The sequence below is a fragment of the Hypanus sabinus genome, chromosome 8 (genome assembly GCF_030144855.1).
Source record: "Hypanus sabinus isolate sHypSab1 chromosome 8, sHypSab1.hap1, whole genome shotgun sequence".
NCBI classification, from domain to species: Eukaryota; Metazoa; Chordata; class Chondrichthyes; order Myliobatiformes; family Dasyatidae; genus Hypanus; species Hypanus sabinus.
This window is the reverse complement of record NC_082713.1, coordinates 116,720,976-116,744,601: the sequence shown is the minus strand read 5'-3', so window position 1 is coordinate 116,744,601 and position 23,626 is coordinate 116,720,976. Positions and strand designations below refer to the sequence as shown.

General features: G+C 40.1%; 1 protein-coding gene across 3 annotated transcripts in view; it reads left to right on the top strand.

Annotated features, from left to right (window-relative positions):
- The window catches only part of tmtc3 (transmembrane O-mannosyltransferase targeting cadherins 3), a 135,825-nt gene that overhangs the window by 14,758 nt on the left and 97,441 nt on the right, over positions 1–23,626 (top strand). The window contains exons 1-3 of one of the 3 annotated variants that reach the window (XM_059977646.1): positions 14,593–14,961; positions 15,262–15,462; positions 22,898–23,116. In XM_059977646.1, coding sequence (XP_059833629.1) covers positions 15,274–15,462; positions 22,898–23,116 — 408 coding nt within the window. In that variant the 5' untranslated portion in view covers positions 14,593–14,961; positions 15,262–15,273. Of the gene's footprint in view, positions 1–14,592; positions 14,962–15,261; positions 15,463–22,897; positions 23,117–23,626 lie in introns of those variants that run through there. The other 2 variants (XM_059977647.1, XM_059977648.1) reach the window with 2 other exon arrangements.

Sequence of the window (23,626 nt, the reverse complement as noted above, 5' to 3'; positions counted from 1 at the left end):
TAGGAATACAAGTACCTCAGTCACTGATGTTGAGAGTCATAGAGCACTGCAACCACACAAGCAAACTATTTGGCCCATCTAGTCTGTGCTGAATGGCTTAGCATTGTTTCTGGATGTACAGGTATAGAATTGGAAAGTAAGGAAGTTGTACTTAGCTTTTAATGAACATGAATTAGGTCAGACTTAGAGCAGCATTTTTATTATGGAAAGGATATACAATATCTGGAGATGATGTGGAGAAGATTTTAATGGACAGTACCTGGAAACCAAAAGTGTGCATATCAGGAAAGAACATAAGACAAAGAAGCAGAATTAGGCCATGTGGCCTATTGAAAGCCTAATGGAATTGCCTAATCAAAAGGATGAGAAGATTGAGGGGTGATAGAAGTCAGGACCTATTAGAACCATAGAACATTGCAGCATAGAAACAAGCCTTTTGGCCCTTCTTGGCTGTGCTGAACCATTTTTCTGCTTAGTCCCACTGACTTGCACCTGGACAATGTCCCTCCATACACCTCTCATCCATGTACCTGTCCAGGTTTTTCTTAAATGTTAAAAGTGAGCCTGCATTTACCACTTCATCTGGCAGCTCATTCCACACTCCCATCACTCTCTGTGTGAAGAAGCCTCCCCCAATGTCCCCTTTAAACTTTTCCCCCTTCACCCTTTAACCCATGGCCTCTGTTTTTTTTCCCTAGCCTCAGTGGAAAAAGCCTGGTTGCATTCACTCTAGCTATACCCATCAGAATTTTATACACCTCTATCAAATCACCCCTCATTCTCCTATGCTCCAGGGATTAAAGTCCTAAACTTTCTCTGTAACTCTGTTTCTCAAGTCTCGGTAACATCCTTGTAAACCTTCTCTGCGCTCTTTCAACCTTATTAATATCCTTCCTGTAATTCGGTGACCAAAACTGTACACAATACTCCAAATATGGCCTCACCAATGCCTTATACAACCTCACCATAACATTCCAACTCTTATATTCAATAAAAACACAAAATGCTGACAGAACTCAGCAGGCCAGACAGCATCTATGGGAGGAGGTAGTGACGACATTTCGGGCCGAAACCCTTCATCAGGAGTGAAGTAACATGGGATGGTCGAGAGGGGATAAGAAGTGGGGGGAGGGATGAAGTAGAGAGCTGGGAAGTGATAGGCTGGAGGGAAATGGGCTGGGGGAAGGTGGAGAATTATGGGAAATAAAAGAGAAAGAAAGGTAGGGCTGGGGGGAGATTATAGTGAGGGGGGAGAAAAGAGAGAGAAAGAGAACCAGACTAAAATAATAGATAAGGATGGGGGTAAGGGGGGAGCAGGGGTATCAATGGAGGTCTGTGAGTTGAATGTTCATGCCGGCAGGTAGGAGGCTACCTAGGCAGGAGATAAGGTATTGCTCCATCTTGACGGTAGAGGAGGCCATGGACAGACATGTCAGAGTGGGAGTGGTCTGTGGTCACAGGGAGATCCCGCCACTGCTGGACGACCGAGCGCCGGTGATCGGCGAAACAGTCTCCCAGTCTGCAGCGGGTCTCCCCAATGTATAACTGGCCACATCAGGAGCACTGGATACAGTATATCACCCCAGTTGACTCGCAGGTGAAGTGGTGCCTCACCTGAAAGGACTGTCTGGGGCCTGGGATGGTGGTGAGGGGGCAGGTGTAGCACTTCTTCCGTTTGCAGGGATGGGTGACCGGAGGGAGGTCCGTGGGGAGGGATGGGGGGGATGAATGGACAAGGGAGTCGGGTAGGGAGCGATCCCTGCGGAAAGATGAGAGTGGTGGGGAGGGGAAAATCTGGTTGGCGGTGGGATCACGTAGGAGGTGGCGGAAGTTACAGAGGATTATGCGTTGGATCTTTAGGCTGGTAGGGTGATAGTTGAGGATTAGGGGGACTCAATATTTTGATTTATAAAGGCCAATGTACCAAAAGCTCTCTTTACTACCCTATCTACCTGTGACACCACTTTTAGGGAATTTTGTATCTGTATTCCCAGATCCCTCTGTTCTACTGCACTCCTCAGTGCCCTACCATTAACCTTGTATGTCTACCTTGGTTTTTCCTTCCAAAGGGCAACACCTCACACTTGTCTGTATTAAACTCCATCTGCCAATTTTCAGCCCATTTTTCCAGCTGGTCCAAATCCCTCTGCAAGTTTTGAAAACCTTCCTCACTGTCCACTATACCTCCAATCTTTGTATTATCAGCAAATCTGGTGATCCAATTTACCACATTATCTTCCAGATCATTTATATAGATGACAAATAACAATGGACCCAGCACTGATCCCTGTGGCACACCACTAGTCACAGGCCTCCACTCAGAGAAGCAATCCTCCACTACCACCCTCTGACTTCTCCCATTGAGCTAATGTCTAATCCAGTTTACTACCTCACCACGTATACCTAGCAACTGAATCTTCCTAACTAACCTCCCAAGCGGGACTTTGTCAAACGCCTTGCTGAAGTCCATGTAGGCAACATCCACTGCCTTCCCTTCATCCATTTTCTTTGTAACCTCCTTGAAAAACTCTTAATAGATCTGTTAAACATGACCTACTATGCACAGTAAGTCCCTAGTAAGTCCCTGTCTATCTAAATACTTGTAGATCCTATCTCTTAGTACTCCTTCCAATAATTTACCTACTACCGACGTCACACTTACTGGCCTATAATTTCCCGGATTATTTTTAGAGCCTGTTTTAAACAACGGAACAACATGAGCTGTCCTCCAACCTTCCGGCACCTCACCCGTAGATACTGACATTTTAAATATATCTGCCAGCGCCCCTGCAATTTCAATGCTGGTCTCTTTCAAGGTCTGAGAGAATAGCCTGTCAGGTCCTGGGGATTTATCTACTCTGATTTACCTCAAGATAGCAAGCACCTCCTCCTCTTCAATCTGAATAGGTTCCATGACCTTACTACTTGTTTGCCTTATTTCCATTGACTCCATGCTAGTTTCCTTAGTAAATACAGATGCAAAAAAACCCATTTAAGATCTCCACCATTTCTTTAGGTTCCATACATAGTCGACCACTCTGATCTTCAAGAGGACCAGTTTTATCTCTTGCTATCCTTTTGCTCTTAATATACCTTTAGAAGCTCTTTGGATTATCCTTCACCTTGACTGCCAAAGCTACCTCATGTCTTCTTTTAGCCCTCCTGATTTCTTTCTTAAGGATTTTTTTTACACTTTTTATACTCCTCAAGTACCTTATTTGCTCCCTGTTTCCTATACATCTCTCTCTTCTTCTTCATCAGAGTTCCCTAGAGAAGTTGAACATAGTAACACATCCTAGGTTCCTTATTCTTACTCACTTTGCCTTTAATCCTGACAGGAACATACAAACTCTGCACTCTCAAAATTTCTCCTTTGAAGGCCTCCCACTTATCAACAGCATCCTTGCCAGAGTACAACCTGTCCCAATCCACGCTTTTTAGATCCTTTCTCAGTTCTTCAAATTTGGCCTTTTTCCAGTTTAGAACCTCAACCCGAGGACCAGACCTATCTTTATCCATGATCAAGTTGAAACTAATGGTGTTATGATCACTGGAACCAAAGTGTTCCCCTACACACACCTCTGTCACCTGTCCTAACTCGTTTCCTAATAGGAGATTTAATTCTCTAGTTGGTACCTCTATTTATAGATTTAGAGAACTTTCCTGAACACATTTTACAAACTGTAACCTGTCTAGACCTTTAACAGTATGGGAGTCCCAATCAATCCTTGGAAAAATAATACCCTACTATCACAACTTCATGTTTCCTGCATTTGTCTGCTATCTCTCTGCAGATTTGCTCCTCCAATTCTTGCTGACTATTGGGTGGTCTATAATACAACCCCATTAATGTGTTCATACCTTTCCTGTTTCTCAGCTCCACCCATATGGCTTCAGTAAACAAGTCCTCTAATATGTCTTGCCTGAGCACTGCTGTAGCATTTTCCCTGACTAGCAATGCCACCCACCCCCTCACCCTTCATCCCTCTGCCTCTATCACGTCTGAAACTTCGAAACCCTATTGGATGGAGCTGAGCGTGAATCTGACAGGGAGGTCACTGCCCAGTTTGTTGTGTTCTCTGTTGATCTCCCAAGCATGGTGGGTGTGCTATGTTGGTGCAGGAAGATGTGACGACACTTGCAGGATGCCACCAGCACACCCAAGGGTTTGTTGGTTGTTAAGGCAGATGATACATTTCACTCTATGGTTTGATGTACATGTGACAAATAAACTTGAATCTTGGAGCTCTTTAAAATCGTGATAGGTTCTGAAAGTGTGTGTACAGAGAGAATGTTTCTTTTGGAGCAGAAAATAACTTAAGGCTGTAAGTTGAAGACAGTCACCAAGAGACCCAAAAGAGAATTTAGAAGAAGCTTTACCCTGAGCGTGAATGTGAATATGCTATCACGGGGGTGGATGAGGTGAATCATTTGAGGAGATGCCGAGCCAGAATGTGAGGGAGAAGCTTTAAATGAAGAAAAAGGCTCTTGTATAAATACACCAGTTGAGGAAAATGTTGTGTTTCTTAAACACTGGGGATTCTGCAGATGTTGGAAATCCAGGTAACATATACAGAGTGCTGGAGAAACTCGGTAGATCAGGCAGCAAGTGTGGAAAAGAATAAAGAACTGATGTTTTGGGCTGGAATGTCATATCTTTATTCCTTTCCATAGAAGCTGTCTGACCTGTTGAGTTCCTCCAGTATTTCCTATGTGTTACTATGTTGTATACCTGTTTTGTTGAGACGATAAGCTCCATCACAATTTGTCTACCACCACAGCAGGTCAACACCATGCCTTTTCATTAGCTCTTCATTTGGCTCGGGAACATCTGCACAGTGAAGGTGCATACATATGGATGCTCTTCATTGACTACAGCTCAATATTCAGCACTATTATCCTCTCAAGATTTATTACTAAGCTCCAAAATCAGGCCCTCCATTGGATCCTCAATTCCAGCGCTTGCAGATCCTCCACATTCACCATCAGCACACTCGAATGCTGTATGCTTTGTCCCCTGCTTTACTCATTTATACCTAACGACTGTGAGGCTAAGCACAGCTCCAGTGCCATATTTAAGTTTGCTGAAGATATACCACTGTTGTTGGCTGAATCAAAAGTGGTGACAAATAGGCGTATAGGAGGGAGATTGAAAATTTGACTGAATGGTGCCACAACAACTCAACATTGGCAAAGCCAAAAAGCTGATTATTGATTAAAGGAGGAAGAAGCTACAGGGCCATGAGCCAGGCTTCTTTAAGAGGATGATGATGGAGAGGGTTATGATCTTTAAACTTCTTGGTGCTTTCAGATCAGAGGATCTGTCCTGGGACTAGCACGTAGCAAGCTCCTGAATCAGCATAGACCACTACACTCATTTGAACTCTGAACTGATTCCACAACCTACAGACTCACTTTCAAGCATTCTACATCTAATTTTCTCAATGTTATTTCTTATTTTTATTTGCATAATTTGCTGTCTTTTGCAAGTATGTTGTTTGTCAGTCTTTATTTATATATCATCATCATTATGTGCTGTTTTATATGACGTGGGTGATCATGGTCTATGACCGTGATTGTTCTTGGCAAATGTTTCTATGGAAGTGGTTTGCCATTGCCACCTTCTGAGCAATGTCTTTACAAGACGGTGACCTCAGCCACTATCAATACTCTTCCAAGACGGTCTGCCTGGTGTCAGTGGTTGCATAACCAGGACGTGATGTGACCAGCTGCTCATACGACCATACACCATCTGCTCCTGTGGCTTCACGTGACTCTGTTCAGGTAGCTAAGCAGGTGCTACACCTTGCCCGAAGGTGCCGGCTAGCAGAGGGAAGGAGTGCCTTACCTCCCCCTTTGGTAAAAATCTATCTCCACTGCACCACCCAGTTTATGCGTAGATTTTCATAGATGTTATTGTATTTCATTATCCTGTAAGTGCCTGCAAGAAAATTTAATCTCAAGGTAGCATGTGGTGACATGTACGTACTTTGATAATAAACTTACTTTGAAATGTTCATCTAATAAAAATCACTTTGCTTGTGCTGTTGTCATTCAGTCTGATTGCTGTGCTTCCAAGTTCACTAATGACTGCAGCAAAAGCCTCTTCATTAGCTGTAAAGTACCCTGAGACATCCTGAAAAGAAAATAAACAATACTATACTATACTATGCAGAGGGGAAGACTGCCTTTTTATCTTTGTTAAGATCACTGCTATGGAGAGGGAGAATGTTGTCCAGGTTTTCTGCGTTTTGGATGTGGTCTTGAACAGTGGACATTTTTTCAGTCTTATGGGTTCTTTTGTATCTTATGTGTAACACTTACCCAAAAGGCTGGTATATGTCTAGGGCGGGGGTCGGCAACCCGCGGCTCCGGAGCCACATGTGGCTCTTTTACGTCTGTGCTGCGGCTCCCTGTTGCTTTGGGAAATAATTGGTCAGTATTTAATTAAAATGTATTTTATGTTAGTTTGTTAGTTTTTGAAATGTAATTCTAAATTTGAGGATTATGGTGATCTTGTACAATCTAAATAAGACGTTGTGGCGACCCATTTCCTGACACATCCGAACCGGCTCACAATTAGCCAGCGTTCAGGCTAAGGGAGTTAGTCTACGGGGGTTTGTGAGTACGTGTCTTTTGCAGCATCCACGCCCATGGGGGGCGGGTTGAGGGAGGCTTAAAAGCAAGGCTGTTTAGTTCGAATAAAGCTATCTTTGACTGCAGTTTACTGACTGCGTGTAGCACACCGCTACAACGTGTTTTTATCGCTGGCTGTCCAGAGGGGAGGTGCTGAAACGCTTTGTCGCGTGTCTGGAAGAAGTGAAAACTTTCCTGGGCAGCAAAGGGCTCACCTTTCCTGAGCTGGAACAGCCAGAGTGGCTGGAAAAGCTACACTTCATGGTAGGCATGACAGCGCACCTGAACACGCTGAACACAGCTCTTCAGGGGTAAGGACGTACAGCCCTGCACATGTTGGAGGATGTTTTGGCATTCGAGCGCAAGTTGACAGTGCTTGCCAGAGATTTACAGAAAGGCACATTGTCTCACTTCCCCAATTTGAGAGAGTTCAAACAAGGTCACGACATGATAAATTCGGAGTATTTACATTCTGTAATCATCGCAATGCAAACATCGTTTGGGAAACGCTTCTGTGAGTTCAGAGAGGAAAAAAACGCATTATCCTTCCCGGTCACTCCCCTAAGCATCGATCCATCCCTACTGAATACGACTGCATTGTCAGGTGTGAGTCAACCTGACCAAGTATGATAAATATTTTAATTGCCTATTATTTTACGTATATTCATATGTTTTCATTGTTCAGTGAAATAGTCCTTTTATTTTTCAGGTTGACAGCTGGCTGACGTTATTTTTGGTTTGCTGCTGGCGGCAAATTTAAGTTTGGCGTTTTTCATAAATACAAGGACTCAAATAGACGTTGAGTATTTTACTTAAAAGTAACCTTCAACCCAACGTCTTTTTTTCGGAGTTCAAAATGTTTTTGTTGCATGCAGAAATGTAATTTCGTTTTCTCTGCAGGAGTTCATCAATTTCATAAATGCAACACATTATAGTTTGTTTATACATAGCATAAAGGCAAAACAAAACGTTGTATGCAGTGTTATTTCATTTTAAATGTCAAACGGGTTTTGCGGCTCCCAGTGTTTTCTTTTCTGTGGGAAACGGGTCCAAGTGGCTCTTTCAGTGGTAAAGGTTGCTGACCCCTGCTCTAGGGGAAACGGAGATCCAGCCACTCACCAACCCACCTCCCATACGCGCAGGTGCTGTGAGAATCGAGTTTATGCCTCGCGCCCGCCAACGGTATCAAACCCACAACAAATACCATTATGAAATACACTTTAAAGAGTTTACTAAAATTAAAAGAGTATTAGGCAATACTATATATATAAAAGGAAAAAAAACAAAAGGCGCCAACTTATCAAAGTCCAGTCTGTTTAGTGCACTCGTTGGAGCTCAACCATCGAACCATTCGACCCTTCGTCGCTTGCCTCCGACTTCCACGTCTTCCACCCCGGACCCTCTTCACACTCCCAGCCCGCGCAACCCCTCCCCCAAGTTCCCAGCCTCACAAAACACAATAACATTCCCCATTGATTAACAAACGAATACAATTACCATATCAGCCATTCTAAAGCGAAACAACGGCGAGAGAAACATTTATCAGACAAAGAAGCATTCCTACTCGTAACAAACCAAAGACCCCATTTTGAGTAACATACCCAGGACATTGTACATTTTTTCGCCCGATCTTTCCTGGTTTTTCTTTTGTGCATGAGGGAGGGGGATTTGGAGGTCAATGTGCCTGTTTGTTTTTTTGTGTAGGGAGGGGTGTTGGGGGGGGGGGGTTGATGATTGTGCTGCTGTGTTTTTCTTTCTTGGTTTCGTGGCTATTTGAAGTGGTATTTCAGAGCTGCACTTCTAGCGAAGCTGAAACTGCTATCACAGAGCCTTGTCAATATTTTAATATTATGGTGATAGCTGTTGATACAGCTGCCACAAAACAACACATTTCACAACATATCTCAGTAATAATAAACCTGGCTCTGATTCAATCTGTTTTCAAAATGCTTCTTTTGTGAAAAAATTATCTTGCCTTCATTTTGAATATTACTGATAAATGTGATTTAGCTTAATCTATCAATGTTCCTTTGTCATTTTGGATTAGAGCAATTTTGGGCCTCTTATCTAAGAAAGGATGTGCTGACATTGAATATCTAGAGGACATTTATGTGAACGATTCTGGGAATTAAAGAGTTAATATATGAGGAGCGTTTGATGGCTCTATGCCTGTACTCATTGCAGTTTAGAAGAATGGGAGGGGGGAATCTCATTGAAATCTGTCAAATATTGTAATGCCTAGAGAGAGTCGACGTGGAGAGGATGTTTCCTTTTTTGGAGAATCTTGCACCAGAGAGTCTCTGGAATTCATTGCCATGGACAGCTGTGAAAGCCAAGTTATTTTGATTATTTAAAGTGCAGATTAATAGATTCTTGATTAGTAGGGGTGTCACAGGGAGAAGACAAGAGAATGTGATTGAGGGGGGATAATAAATCAGCCATGGTGGAACAGACTCAGTGGGCTGAATGTCCGAATTCTGCTCCTGTGTCTCATGGTCTTATCCCTGAGCACCAAAGGACTGCCAATGATTTATTAGTTTTAAGAATACTACATGCTGTAATATCCAGGCAATGTATAAGCACTCTACACAGCTCGAGGGGAAATTGTTATCTTAACAGCATCTTTCACTATTTCAGAGTATTATTCACTGTGAATATTCACTCTTGTGAGGGGAAATGAGCACAGCAAGGTTCCGCTAACATCCTTGGGATAATGACCCGCTGACTGTAAGGCGACAAACAGCTGAATCTGAAAACCAAGATTCTGGTTTATTGATAATTCAGCCTCTCTCATCTTTGTTGAAGCAGACAGAAATCCCTTGAGGGTGAGCTGCCTATGAGATTACAAGACATTAAATACACCCCCTTTGAAGAAATTAATCGGGCCACTTGTTTAAATCCAGTATCAACATAACTCTAGCCTGGAGCCATTTTCCTGTGTCCCTTTTATTTTTTTGCTCCCTTCCCATTTCATACCCTAATTATAACGATAGAAATGGTGTGTCCCCAGTACACCAGCGAGTGTGTTGGCTGATAACACAAACAATGCATTTGAATTGAATTGACTTTATTTCTTACATCCTTCACATACACAAGGAGTAAAAATTTTTACATTACGTTTCCATCTAAATGTGCAGTGTGCAATCATAGTAATTTATGATCATTTATAATAAATGGAACAGTCAATGTAATATAGAGTACACTCAAATCAGCATGAGTTCATCAGACTGATGGCCTGGTGGAAGAAGCTGTCCCGGAGCTTATTGCTCCTGGCTTTTATACTGCAGTACTGTTTCCCAATGGTAGCAGCTGGAATAGATTGTGATTGGGAGGGCTTGGGTCCCCAATAATCCTATGGGTCCTTTTTACACATCTGTCCTTGTAAATGTCCTGAATCATGGGAAGTTCACAACTACAGATGCGTTGGGCTGTCTGCACCAATCTCTGCAGAGTCCTGCAATTAAGGGAGGTACAGTTCACATACCAGGCAGTGATGCAGCCAGTCAGGGTGCTTTCAATTGTGCCTCTGTAGAAAGTTCTTCACTGTATTTTTGATGTATACTTAACAAATAAATTTGAATCTTATGAATACTTATGTTAACAATGTTTTTATCCAATGCATAAATCGGAATACTCTTTATCGACTATAGCTCAGCATTCAATACCATCATTCCCTCAAATAAGCTCCAAGACCTGTGCCTCAGTAAATTCAGATTGGCAACATCATCTCCTCCACAGTCTCCATCATCACAGGTTGCACCTCAGGGCTGTGTGCTTGGCCCCCTGCTCTACCACTTTACACCTATGACTGTGTGGTGAACCATAGCTGCAATACCATATTCAGGTTTGCTGATGACATCACTGTCATTGACCAAATCAAAGGTAGTGATGAATACAGAAGGGTGATTGAAAATTTGGCTGAGTGGTGTCATAACAACCTCTCACTCAAGACCAGGGAACTGATTATATACTTCTGGAGAGGGAAACTAGAGGTAAATGAGCCAGTCCTCATTGGAGGATCAAAGGAGGTGAGGGTTTAAACTTTAAATTCCTGAGTGTTACAATTTTAGAGGATCTGTCCTGGACCCAGCATGTAAGTACAATTGCAAAGCACAACAGCACCTCTACTTTCTTAGGAGTCTGCAGAGATTCGACATGATGTCTAAAACTCTGACAAACTTCTGTAGCTGTTTAGTGGTGAGTGTATTGATTGGCTGCTTCATGGCCTGGTATGGAAATGCCAATGTTTTTGAATGTAAAATCCTATAAAAGGTAGTGGATTCAGCCCAGTACCTCATAAGTAAAGCCCTCACAACCATTGACCACATCTACCTGAAATGCTGCCATAGGAAAGCAACATCTATCATCAAAGATCCTCACCACCCAAGCCGTGTTCTTTTCTCGCAGCTGCCATCAGATAGAAGGTACCGATGCATCGGGACTCGCACCACCAGGTCCATGAACAGTTACTGCCCCTCAAACGTCAGGCCCTTGAACAAAGGGGGTGACTACACTCACTTGTATATCCATTGAGATGTTCCCGCAACTCATATTAAGAGCAATCTCACGTTAAGGACTCTATATTTTGTTATCTCATGTTCCATTGTTTACTTGCAATTACATTTGCACAGTGCTTTCTATATTCTAGTGATCTTTCATTGATCCTTTTATAGTTGCCATTTAATAGATTTGCTAATTATGCCCGCAGGAAAGTGAATGTGTGTTGCGTATATGTACTTTGATAATAAAATTTACTTTGACTTTGGACGTTTTATCTGTTTCCAACTGTACCACATAAACTAGTCATGTTTAGATGAGCAGCTTGGTCAGCGTGAAACAGTTGGGTAGAAATGCCTGTTTTCATGCTGTGTGGCTCTGGGATATATCTACTCTCTGGAAGATGACAAGCAATTCAGTTTGAAAATCATTATTTTAATTTATTGATAATTTAGCCACTCTCATTGTTTAAGTGCACAGAAATCCCTTGGGAGGTGAATGGGACTGATTCCCAACCAATTGACAGTTTTATCTCTTTGTTTACCGCAGTCATCCAAGTGAAGCCAATCAAAAACCCTCATAAAATACTTGCAGGCAGTCCATTACTTTTCTCTTTACATCATTACATACACTCAGTGGTCACTTGTTCATAAACACAAATATCTAATCAGCCACCTATTTGGCAACAATGCATAAAAACATGCAGACATGGTCAAGAAGTTCAGTTGTTGTTCAGAGCAAACATCAGAATGGGGAAGAAATGTAATCCAGACTGGTTCAATCTGACAGGAAGGTGACAGTAACTCAAAAAACCATGTGATACAACAGTGGTGTGCAGAAGAGCATCTCTGCATGCACAACATGTTGAACTTTGAAGTGGATGAGTTTTAGCAGCAGAAGGTCACGATGTACACTCAGTGGCCACTTTATTAGTACAGGATGTACCTATTAAAGTGGCCACTGAGTGAGTGTACATGTGTGTGTACACACTGAGGATTCTTTGATGGACAGAAATCAGAACTAGATTGAATAGTCTTGTTTGATTTGGGGATGTGGAATGGAGCTGTGAAAAGTGGAACCAACTATTCGCAGTCTATAATAAATTGGATGAGAGGATCAAGTGTTGTGTATCCCAAGTTTGTCATGACACAGCAGTATGGGGTGCAAGGTGAATGCAGAAAGCTATTTGGGATATAAGCAGGTTAAGTGAATGGGTAAAGCCATTTCAGCTGGAATGGAAAAGATGTGCAAGGATGTTGCAAGGATTAATGGACCTGATTTATAGGTGGGAGGGCTTTGCCAAGCTAGGACTTTATTCCTTGAAGCACAGGCGAATAAGGGATGACTTTATGAATGTTTTTAAGATCGTGAGGGGCATAGGTAAGGTGAATGGCAGCAGTCTTTTTCTCAGGGCCGAAGAATCCGGTACTGAGGAGCACAGATAAGAGGGGAAGGATTTAAAAGGGACTTGTGGGACAATTTTTTTCACAGAGTGGTGAGTACAAGGAACAAGCTGCCAGAGGAAGTGGTTGATGCAGATATTACTGTATTTGTCTCAATGTATGGGCTTGGAGGGATATGGGCCAACTGCAGGAAATTGGGGCTAGATAGATGGTCAGCATGGACATATGGGCTGTATTGCTCAATGACTCTCATTTTGTTAAAAAATACATGGACTTATAAAGTAGGTATTTATAAACATTCGGTATGTTGACCTTTTTTGTAAAAGATGTTGCAGTGCCATTCTGTAGTGCCCTGGTGACGTTGCCACTGGATAATTGAGTATGCAGGTCGTGTACAGTTTACAAATGAGCAATTTGTGTACACCCATAGACATAACCAGCATTTAGGAGTATGGTGGAAAGACCAAATTCTTGACACTTAGCGTAACTTTGTCTCATTGGACCTATGAAGAATATAGTGTAGTTACCTCGTTGAGTTCAGAAGATTGAAAAATCTCGATTAAGCGTACAAAATTATTAAGGTGCTGGGTTGAGTTGGCTAAGGCAATGACACTTCAATGAGTGTGGTATCTAGGACGAGGGGTCAAAGTCCTACAATAAGGAGTTAGATGTTCAGCACTGTCATGAGATGAAATTCCTTGCCAGAATGTACTGAATCTTTAGAATTCTCCACCTGAACAGGTCGTGTTGGCTTCAGTGCTGAGATCCTCAAAGCAGAATGGCAGAATTTTAGAGGGGAAAGGAACTGAGGAAAGTTGCAGGAAGGTGACAGTGAGGGGAAAAAAAATCAGCTCAGGTCTTACCGCATAACTTCGGTGCCAGAGCCCTGGGTTCATATCTGATCTCTGGTGGTGTGTAGACTTTGCATGTTCTTTCTGTGGGCTTCCCCAGGTGCTTTGGTTTACTCCCACATCAGAAAGATGAGCAAACTGATGTTAATTGACTTCTATAAATTGCCCCCAGTGTGTGGGTGAGGGGTAGGAACTGGGAGGAGTTGACGGGAATGTGGGATGAACAAACTGTGATTGACACAGAAATACTGTAAATTGGTCTTTGATGGTCAGCGTGGATTTGATGGGTCAAATGACCTGTTTCCATGCTCTGTGACTCTATAACCAACCATGGCCTACTATTTCTTATGTTCCTATTGTAATTTGACCTCCACCATGGATAGTCCCAAGCTCGGCTACAAAAGGAGGAGGGTTAGGTGTGAGGCTAACAACCCTGTCCTGTAAAGACTCAGTGCCACAGAAACAGCACCAGGAGCTTAAAAGACCTCATCCCTGAGAAAGGAAGAAGATGGGCTGCACCCAGGATAACTTGAAAGACTGGCCCAGGACAGAGGACCCTGGCAAGCTGCTATTGGCAGCGTTGTGACCCAAAAGGGATGACGGGCTTCAGATAAGCTATTGTAATTTGAGCTTTCATATTTTATTTGTTCTTTTGCACAACTGGACTTACAACTGTGAAAGTGTTTTCTTATCGAGCAATATTTTTAAATGTAGATCTTTTCAACCTTGTACAATATAGGATATTTCCAGACATTCTCCATTGATTTATGTTCACCTAAACTAAGAGTTTAAAGCGTTCAGGCATATATTAATGATGATCTGTTTGAGAGCAATGTAAATATGGATTGTGTGCTCAAGGTTGGGTATTCCCTGGGAAACTAGCTTTGTAAACAAAAGAACTGTTGTGGAGACTGGGTTTAAAATGTTACCACTGCTTCCCATTGTATGATTGTTTGCAGGGAGGTGGACTGAATGGTAAGACGTCAGAGGAATTGCTTTACAGTGTCAGCTGTAACATAGGGTTTCAATTCCTGCTGCTGTCTGTAAGAAACAATGCACACAAAATGCTGGTGGAATGCGCCAGGCCGGGCAGCATCTATAGGAAGAAGTTTCCAACCTCACTCCTTCCGAACACTGTGCATGGAGAGCAGAGCGTTCGGAAGGAGTGAGGTTGGAGTGTGGAGAGCAGAGTGTTCGGAAGGAGTGAGGTTGGAGTGTGGAGAGCAGAGTGTTCGGAAGGAGTGAGGTTGGAGTGTGGAGAGCAGAGTGTTCGGAAGGAGTGAGGTTGGAGTGTGGACAGCAGAGTGGAAGGAGTGAGGATGGAGTGTGGAGAGCAGAGTGTTAGGAAGGAATGAGGTTGCAGTGTGGAGAGCAGTGTTAGGAAGGAGTGAGGTTGTAATCTTCTTCCTATAGATGCTGCCTGGCCTGCTGCGTTCTACCAGCATTTTGTGTGTGTTGCTTGAATTTCCAGCATATGCAGATTTCCTCATGTTTGCTGTCTGTAAGAAGTTTGTATGTTCTCCCCGTGACTGTGTTGGTTTCCCCTGGGTGCACCGATTTCCAAAGGCATACAGGTTAGTTGTGGACATGCTACGTTGGCGCGGAATCGTCGTGACACTTGTGGTCTCCCTAGCACAATCCTTGCTGATTTGTTTTGACACCAATGATGCATTTCACTGTACTTTCTGAATACATGTGACAAATAAAGCTAGTCTTTATCTTTATATGCAATAATTGTCTAATATAGTTTAAGAAATTAGTTTTGTAGGGAACGAAACCATTTGCATTAATGATGTTATATCATAGGCTTGACTTCATTCCTTATAGATGCAAATAAAAATATATTTTGAATGTTTTGTTCTAATTTTCTACAGCAGCCTGTGAGAATGGCTGAAGTGAGCTGGAAGGAGATTCTTCTATTGGTCGGGGTGGTGGTTGTGTGTTACTGGAACAGTACCTATTGTGGATTTGTCTTTGATGATGTTTCTGCCATTCTGGACAACAAAGATCTGCATCCATCAACACCAGTGAAGAACCTCTTCCTCAATGACTTCTGGGGAACCCCAATGAGTGAGGTAATACCATTGTTGTGTGATCTTATAAAGGAATTCTAACCTTGCAAATTAGACTTTTTATTTTTTTATATAATTGTTGATGTTAACCAACTTTTAGTTGTAGAAAATCATCTGAAGTAGTAAGAGGGGTGAAGTTATAAGGGGGTCCTCTGGTTTGGTCCACTGTTTCAATCACCATTGTTTGATGGTTTAATCTCTTACCATATCCACTTTCCTGTCGGATGCACATGACTAAGCCTTAATGTGCAAGTGTTTGTATTGGTTTATTATTATCGCATGTACAATGATATAGTCTTGAGTACTGTTCAAACAGATCGAATCATTAAACAGTGCTAGAATAAAGTAAAACAACAGCAATGCAGAATGAAGTGTAAAAGCTACCGAAGAAGTACAGTGCAGGCAAACAATATAGTGTGCAATCTTACTAGGATAGATTGTGAGGCTGAGTCCATCTGATCATACAAGAGGTCCATTCAGGAGTCTGATAACAATGGGGTAGAAGCTGTCCACATGCTTTCAGGCTTTTATATTTTTTCCCCAATGGGATAGGGGAGAAGAGAGAGTGTCTGAGGTGGGTGGGGTCTTTGATTATGTTGGCCACTTAGGCAGCAAGAAGTATAGACAGAGTCCATGGAGTGGAGTGATATAATGTGTTAGCTGTGTCTACAACTCTGTTAATACAAATGAGTGTGTACAGTTAGCATCTACACCCTTCAGGAGAAGAATTCCAAAGTTGTCTGCGTGAAGAAATCTTTTCTCTTCTCTAATTGATTGGCCCTTCTCTTTTTCTGATAGTGTCAACTAGTTCTACACAATGCACCCTATGGAGCCACTCACTCAGCATCTACTTTGTTAATCCTCTCACATCCCTGCAAGTTCTTTTAAACACCAATGGAAAATTAGAGTAACACACACAAAATGCGGAAGGAACTCAGCAGGTCAGGCAGCGTCTATGGAAATGAATAAACAGTCGAGTAAGTTTCATAAACCGGCACTGCACAAGTTCCAAGGGAATACCTTAGACATTAAATTGTCTTAAATAGACGCCTGTGGACAATGTAACCATCATCATTTAGATCTCCACCTATTGTGAAATTCAGGGATATGGCAAGAAGGCAGTGTTGAGGTGGAACTTTAAATCACTTCCTCACCTAATTTATTCTAATAATATTCTCTTAAAATCAATGACTATCCTATCAATTTTATTTCCTACAAAAACATTTAATTCAAGCTTTTGTCCTGCTGGTTTTCACCAAGTAAGCTGTTTTGTCTCAGGCATAATTGAGAGAGTTGGACAGTGGGTGGAGAAAGGAGTTGAAAGCTTAGGTCCATTGATAGGTAGAATTAATGCAATCACACGTCAAATATGTTGTTCTTCTAAAGTGTTGTCTATTGGTGGGTCCACAGGTGGATCCACATATTCTGGTGCAGTGTGGGCAGGAGTACTGGGAAGTCCAACCAAAAAAAATTAATGGGAACTTCCATGTCTGAAGAGAACATAAGGATACTTGCAAAGAATAGAATTAAAGTCACTGGGCAAGCAATCCAAAGGCCCATCCGTACAGAAACATGCATGTGCGTTCAAAATAATGAGAAAGGAAAGAAAGAACATAGTCGAGTAAGAAAACAATTTTTAGACCCAAGTTCCACAAGTTGATAGATCTCAGTAGTCCAGCCTGTAGTTTCACCAACCTACCACTGGAGGCAGCACTGTCAGGAGAGGCCACCACCCCCAAACTGAGTCTGGATGCCACACTACAGCGTAAGCCTGAGGACTGAGTCCCAGTCCTAGCTACGGCTGAGGCGACGCTGTTGCCTCGCCGCCTGTCTTACCACCAAACAAGAGAAGCAGGCCTGCGGCAGTCAAAGTCCAACAGGGTCTTGCGGTTGCAAAAGCAATGTCCAATACAGTCACTCACAATTTCACTGCACGCCGCCTTCGTGTCAACTCCAGTGCCCCCGACTACAAGCAGCAGCACAGTCTCCACCCAGATCAGCTCTTCTGAACCCAACCTGGCTTCTCCTGCGACCCAACATCCCAGCTTGACATTCGGCTGGCTTGAAGTCCCATCGGCTCAACATCCCACCAGTCTGATGGTGTGGCTCAACATCCCACCAGGCCAATGGCACGGCTCGACATTCCACCAGCTTGATATCCCATTGGCTCAACATCCCACCAGGCTGATGGCACGGCTCGACATTCCACCAGCTTGATATCCCATTGGCTTAACATCCCACCAGGCCGATGGCGCGACTCAACGTCCCACCAGCTTGATGTCCCATTGGCTCAACATCCCACCAGACCGATGGCGCGACTCAACGTCCCACCAGCTTGATGTCCCATTGGCTCAACATCCCACCAGACCGATGGCGCGACTCAACGTCCCACCAGCTTGATGTCCCATTGGCTCAACACCCCAGTGGCTCGATGTCCCACTGGCCCGATGGCACGGCTCGACCCAGATACAGTGAAAAGCTCTGATTTGCATGCTATCCATCCGGAACGTTCCAGAATATAATTATATTCGGGTGGGTGGCATGGTAGTGTAGCAGTTAGCATAACGCTTTACTGCACTGCGATCAGAGTTCAATTCCCACCTGTCTATAAGGAGCTTGTACTTTTCCTGTGACCACATGGGTTTCCTCTGCGTGCTTTGATTTCTCCCCCATATTCCAAAGTTGCACTAATTAATAAGGGCTAGTAAGAATGGACTTGCTATGATGTTGAGACTTGTCACAGCACATCCTTGGACTGTTGGTCATTGATACAAATGACACATTTCACTGTGTGTGACAGATAAAGCTAATCTTTATCTTAGTCATCTTTGTCTTTGTCATCGCCATCTTTTTATCTTTGCCATCTTTTTGTCTTTGTCATCTTTATACTTGTAATCTTTTGTAAACTTTACATTCTTTATCTTTATAAAAACTCGGACTGGTACATCCAGCTGGGATGCTGCCCGGTTCACATTGCGGTCTTTAAATTAATGCCCTGTATGCTCCCTGCGTGAATATGGGGTGATTTATGGAATTCCAAGGAAGTCCTTACACTGAGAAAATTATTTGAGTTAACTTTATCTCCTGGAATACTAATGGTTTAAATCATCCGATTAAACGCAAAAAAATATTTAAAGTATTCCATAGACTGAATGCTAATATTATCTTTGCACAGGAGACCCATATCAGGAGGGAGGATAATCAACGTTTTTTTAGGTTCTGGAAGGGTCAACAATTTCATTCGAATTGTACCGCCAAAATTAGGGGTGTGTCTATTTTTATAGATCCCTCAATATCGTTTACACATCATGAAATTATCTCTGACCCACAGGGTAGATTTTTGTTGATAACTGGTTTACTTTTCCATCGGAAAGTTGTTCTAGTTAATATTTATGCTCCAAACTTTGATTGCCCTGAATTTTTTAGACGTTTATTTACCTCTCTTCCTAATCTAAATGAATATATGTTGATAATGGGTGGAGATTTTAATTGTTGTTTGAATCCTTCGATGGATAGATCTAAACCTATTCGCACTCTTCCGAATAGATCAGCCCTACTTATTAATTCATTTTTGGTTGACTCGGGAATTACAGAAATATGGCGGTTTTTGAACCCTAAAGATAAAGAATTTTCTTTTTTTTCACATGTATATCATAGCTACTCTAGAATTGACTATTTTCTTATTGATCATCGGTTATTAACGGATGTTATTGATTGTAAATATGATTCTATTACTATTTCGGATCATGCACCTTTGAAGTTATCTATTAAGATTTCGGACTATTCCAATAACACCAGATCTTGGAGACTTAACGCTACTTTGCTTCAAGACCCAGAATTTATTACTTATATAAAACAGCAAATTGACTTGTTCTTTTCTACAAACTGTACTGAAGAAATCGACAGAGGAATACTTTGGGACTCTTTTAAGGCTTTTATTCGTGGTCAAATTATCTCATATTCTGTTGGTAAAAGAAAACAAAGATATTTAGATATTGCTTTATTGGTGGATAAAATTAAGGAAATTGATAAGATTTATTCCGTGACTCCTACCAAAGAACTTTATAAGAAGAGAGTTGAGCTTCAAATGGAACATAGTTTACTATTATCTTCTTCAATTGAAAATCAATTAATTAGGACCAGGGCTCAATTTTATATTCATAGTGACCGTACTGGTAAACTGTTAGCTAATCAATTAAAGGCTATCTCGACTAAGCGACAAATTATTAAAATTCGCAAATTAGACGGTAATTTAACTACTGATCATAAAGAAATTAATAATACCTTTCAAGATTTTTATAAATCTTTATATCATTCAGAATTTGATGGTGACCAGTCCATGATAGATAATTTTTTTAACAATTTGAATATTCCTAAACTGACTGATGAAGATCACAGTCTGTTAGATGCTCCTATTTCTATAGTGGAAATAGGAGAGGCTATTTCATCAATGAACTCAGGGAAGGCTCCTGGTCCTGATGGTTATATAGTAGAATTTTTTAAAACTTTTTCTTCTTTGCTTTCTCCTTGGTTATGTGAAATTTTTAATGATGCGTTTGCTAAGAAGAGATTACCTCAATCTTTTTATGAAGCTAATATTTCTCTAATTCTTAAAAAAGATAAAGATCCTACTTTATGTACATCTTATCGCCCTATATCATTATTAAATGTAGATTCTAAGATTCTTACAAAAATTTTAGCTATTAGATTAGAAAAAGTACTGTCTCAGATTATCTCAGAAGATCAAACTGGTTTTATGAGGAATCGGTATTCCTTTTTTAATGTAAGAAAATTGATTAATATAATTCATACTTCACCACCCACAATCCCAGAATGTGTTATTTCATTAGATGCTGAAAAAGCTTTTGATAGAGTTGAATGGATATATTTATTTAATACATTGAGAAATTTTAATTTTAGTCCTAATTTTATATCATGGATTAAATTAATATATCATAAACCTGTTGCTTCTGTTTTTACGAATAACCACAGATCCTCTTTTTTTCAATTATCTCGTGGTACGAGACAGGGTTGTCCCTTAAGTCCTTTATTATTTAATATTGCATTAGAACCTTTAGCTATTGCTATTCGTGAATCTCCTAATATTTTTGGTATTACCCGTAATGAGAAGTTATATAAATTATCTCTTTATGCTGATGATTTGCTGTTATATATTTCTGACCCTGATAGGTCTATTCCTGCTATTTTATCCTTGTTGGTTCAATTTGGTACTTTTTCTGGTTATAAACTAAATTTAGATAAGAGTGAATTATTTCCTTTAAATGCACAAACTTTATTGACTGATAGGACACCATTTAAAGTTGTTACTGATAACTTCACTTATCTAGGTATAAAAATTACCAAGAAATATAAAGATTTATTTAGAATGAATTTTTTACCTATGCTTCATCAAATTCATCAACTTACTACAAGATGGTCTCCCTTGTTTTTATCATTAATTGGTCGGATTAATGCTGTCAAAATGATGATTTTACCGAAATTTTTATATTTATTTCAAGCCCTACCAGTTTTTATTCCTAAGTCTTTTTTTGATAGCATTGATTCAAAAATTTCTTCATTTGTGTGGCAAAATAAAAACCCTAGGTTAAGTAAAAAGCAATTACAAAAATCAAAAAAAGATGGTGGTTTAGCTTTACCTAATTTTAGATTTTATTATTGGGCAAATAATATTCGTAATTTATTGTATTGGAAATTAGATTTGGATTCACCACTGTGCCCACAGTGGGTAAATTTGGAATGTAATGAGGTAAAGGGATATTCTCTATTCTCTGTTCTTGGTTCTTGTCTTCCTGCGGATTTAGTTAAATTTAATAAACAAATATTTAATCCTGTTATTAAACATACATTACGAATTTGGTTTCAATTTCGTAAGTTCTTTATTTTGAAAAACTTTGTTCTTGATAGCCCTATCTTATTTAATTTCTTTTTCAAACCTTCCTGGACAGATCAAGCTTTTAACATATGGAAAAGGAAAGGTATAAAATGTTTTCGTGATCTCTTTTTTGAAGATACTTTGATGTCATTTGATCAACTTTCTAATAAATTTGAATTACCTAAATCTAATTTTTTCAGATATTTACAAATTAGAAATTTTTTACATAAAGTTTTACCATCTTTTCCTAATTCAACTTTGATGGACACTACAGATTTGATCTTTACCTTAAATCCTTGTCAGAAGGGATTAGTAGCTTTTATTTATAATATGATTATGAAGATACAACCAGAAATATCAGTTAGAATTAAACAAGAATGGGAAAAAGAACTTCAATATAACATATCAACAGATAAATGGGAAAAAATTTTGCAAATGGTTAATTCTTCTTCTATATGTGCTAAACATGCTTTAATACAATTTAAAATTGTACATAGAGCTCATATGTCTAAAGATAAACTTGCTCGATTCTATTCTCATATTAACCCTCTATGTGACAGATGTCATTTAGCAGTGGCCTCATTGACCCATATGTTTTGGTCATGTCCCACTTTACATAATTATTGGAAGGATAATTATTTCCTCAATTTGGAATATAGATTTACAACCTCATTTTATTACTGCAATATTTGGTATACCAAATGAAGATGGCAATCAGTTTTCCCCCTCAATCAGACGAATGATTGCTTTTGTAACATTAATGGCCAGAAGGTCTATACTACAAAATTGGAAAGAAGTAAATCCTCCTACTACATTTCAGTGGCTTTCTCAAACTATTTCTTATCTGAGTTTGGAAAAAATTAGAAGCACTATTTTTGACTCATCAATTAAATTTGAAGAAACTTGGAGACCGTTTATTCGACATTTTCATATGAATTAATTTGGCCTTCTCCGGACCTTTCTGCTTATTCATGTTCAGGTATGGAGTTCCGGAGTTCTTTGACACTATCTTATACTTGTAAACTGTTATTATTGCCTATGTTAGTTTAGTTTAGTGTTTTATTTTTTTTTAATATATATTTTTTCTCACATTTTTTAATATTTTTTTTTTCTTTTTTAATGGTTATTTGTTTTTTTTTCATATAATCATGTGGACTTGATTAAGGTATTTTCTTTTGTTGATGTTTAGTAGGATATTATTATCTTATCAATGTGATTTCAAGTCTATTGTATTTATAATTTACTTATTACTATGTTATTTTTTTTTGTGTATATGTGAAAATCAATAAAAAGATTGAAAAAGAAAAGAGAAAATTATTTGAATATAATTTACAGGGAAGAATATTTCACTTCAAACAAAAATATTGTTGTGATTTAATCATGAATGGTTTAGAATGTTCTGAAATGAATTGCTTTATAATTTAGCATTTTTTTTTCTGTTATAAATTGCTGGCAGTTTATTTCAAGTGTTAACAATTTATTTTGTTAATGGTGCTGGACATGAATAGATTTTAAAGTCGTCAACTTTTGCTTTCTTCTTGGCAGGAGAGGAGCCATAAATCATACCGTCCCCTTACTGTGCTCACCTTTCGATTAAACTACCTGTTCAGTGAACTGAATCCTGCTTTCTACCACCTCTCAAACCTTGTTCTACACGCGGTGGTCTGTATCATCTATCTCCGGGTTTGCCAGCTGTTCCTGGACAGAAAATCCAGCCTGATTGCCTCTCTGCTTTTTGCAGTTCATCCGATTCACACAGAAGCAGTAAGTGAGAATTTTATAATGTTTATATGTTTGGTGAAGAAGGTACATCAGTGCTATTATTCATTAGGAGTTTGACAAGATTTTAAATGTCACCAAAGACTGCAGCAAATTTCTAGATATACCATGGAGAGCATTCTCAAAGTTCAAAGTAAATTTACTATCGAAGTGCTTGTCACCATATATTATCGTGAGATTCATTTTCTTGCAGGCATTCATAGTAGTGCAAAGAAATACAATAGAATCAATGAAAAGTTGCACACAAAGACTGACAATCAACTAATGTACAAAAGGAACTAACTTCAAACACAAAAATATAAATAATAATATTAAATAAATAATACTGAAAACATGATTTGTAGAATCCTTGAAAGTGAATCCCTAAGTTGTGTTCAGTGATCAGTTCAATGTTGTAGTGACTAAAGTTGTCCAAGCTGGTTCAGGAGCCTGATTGTTAAAGAGTATTAAGGTAAAGGTATTAAAGTTATGAGACCTAAAGCTCCTGTGCCTCCT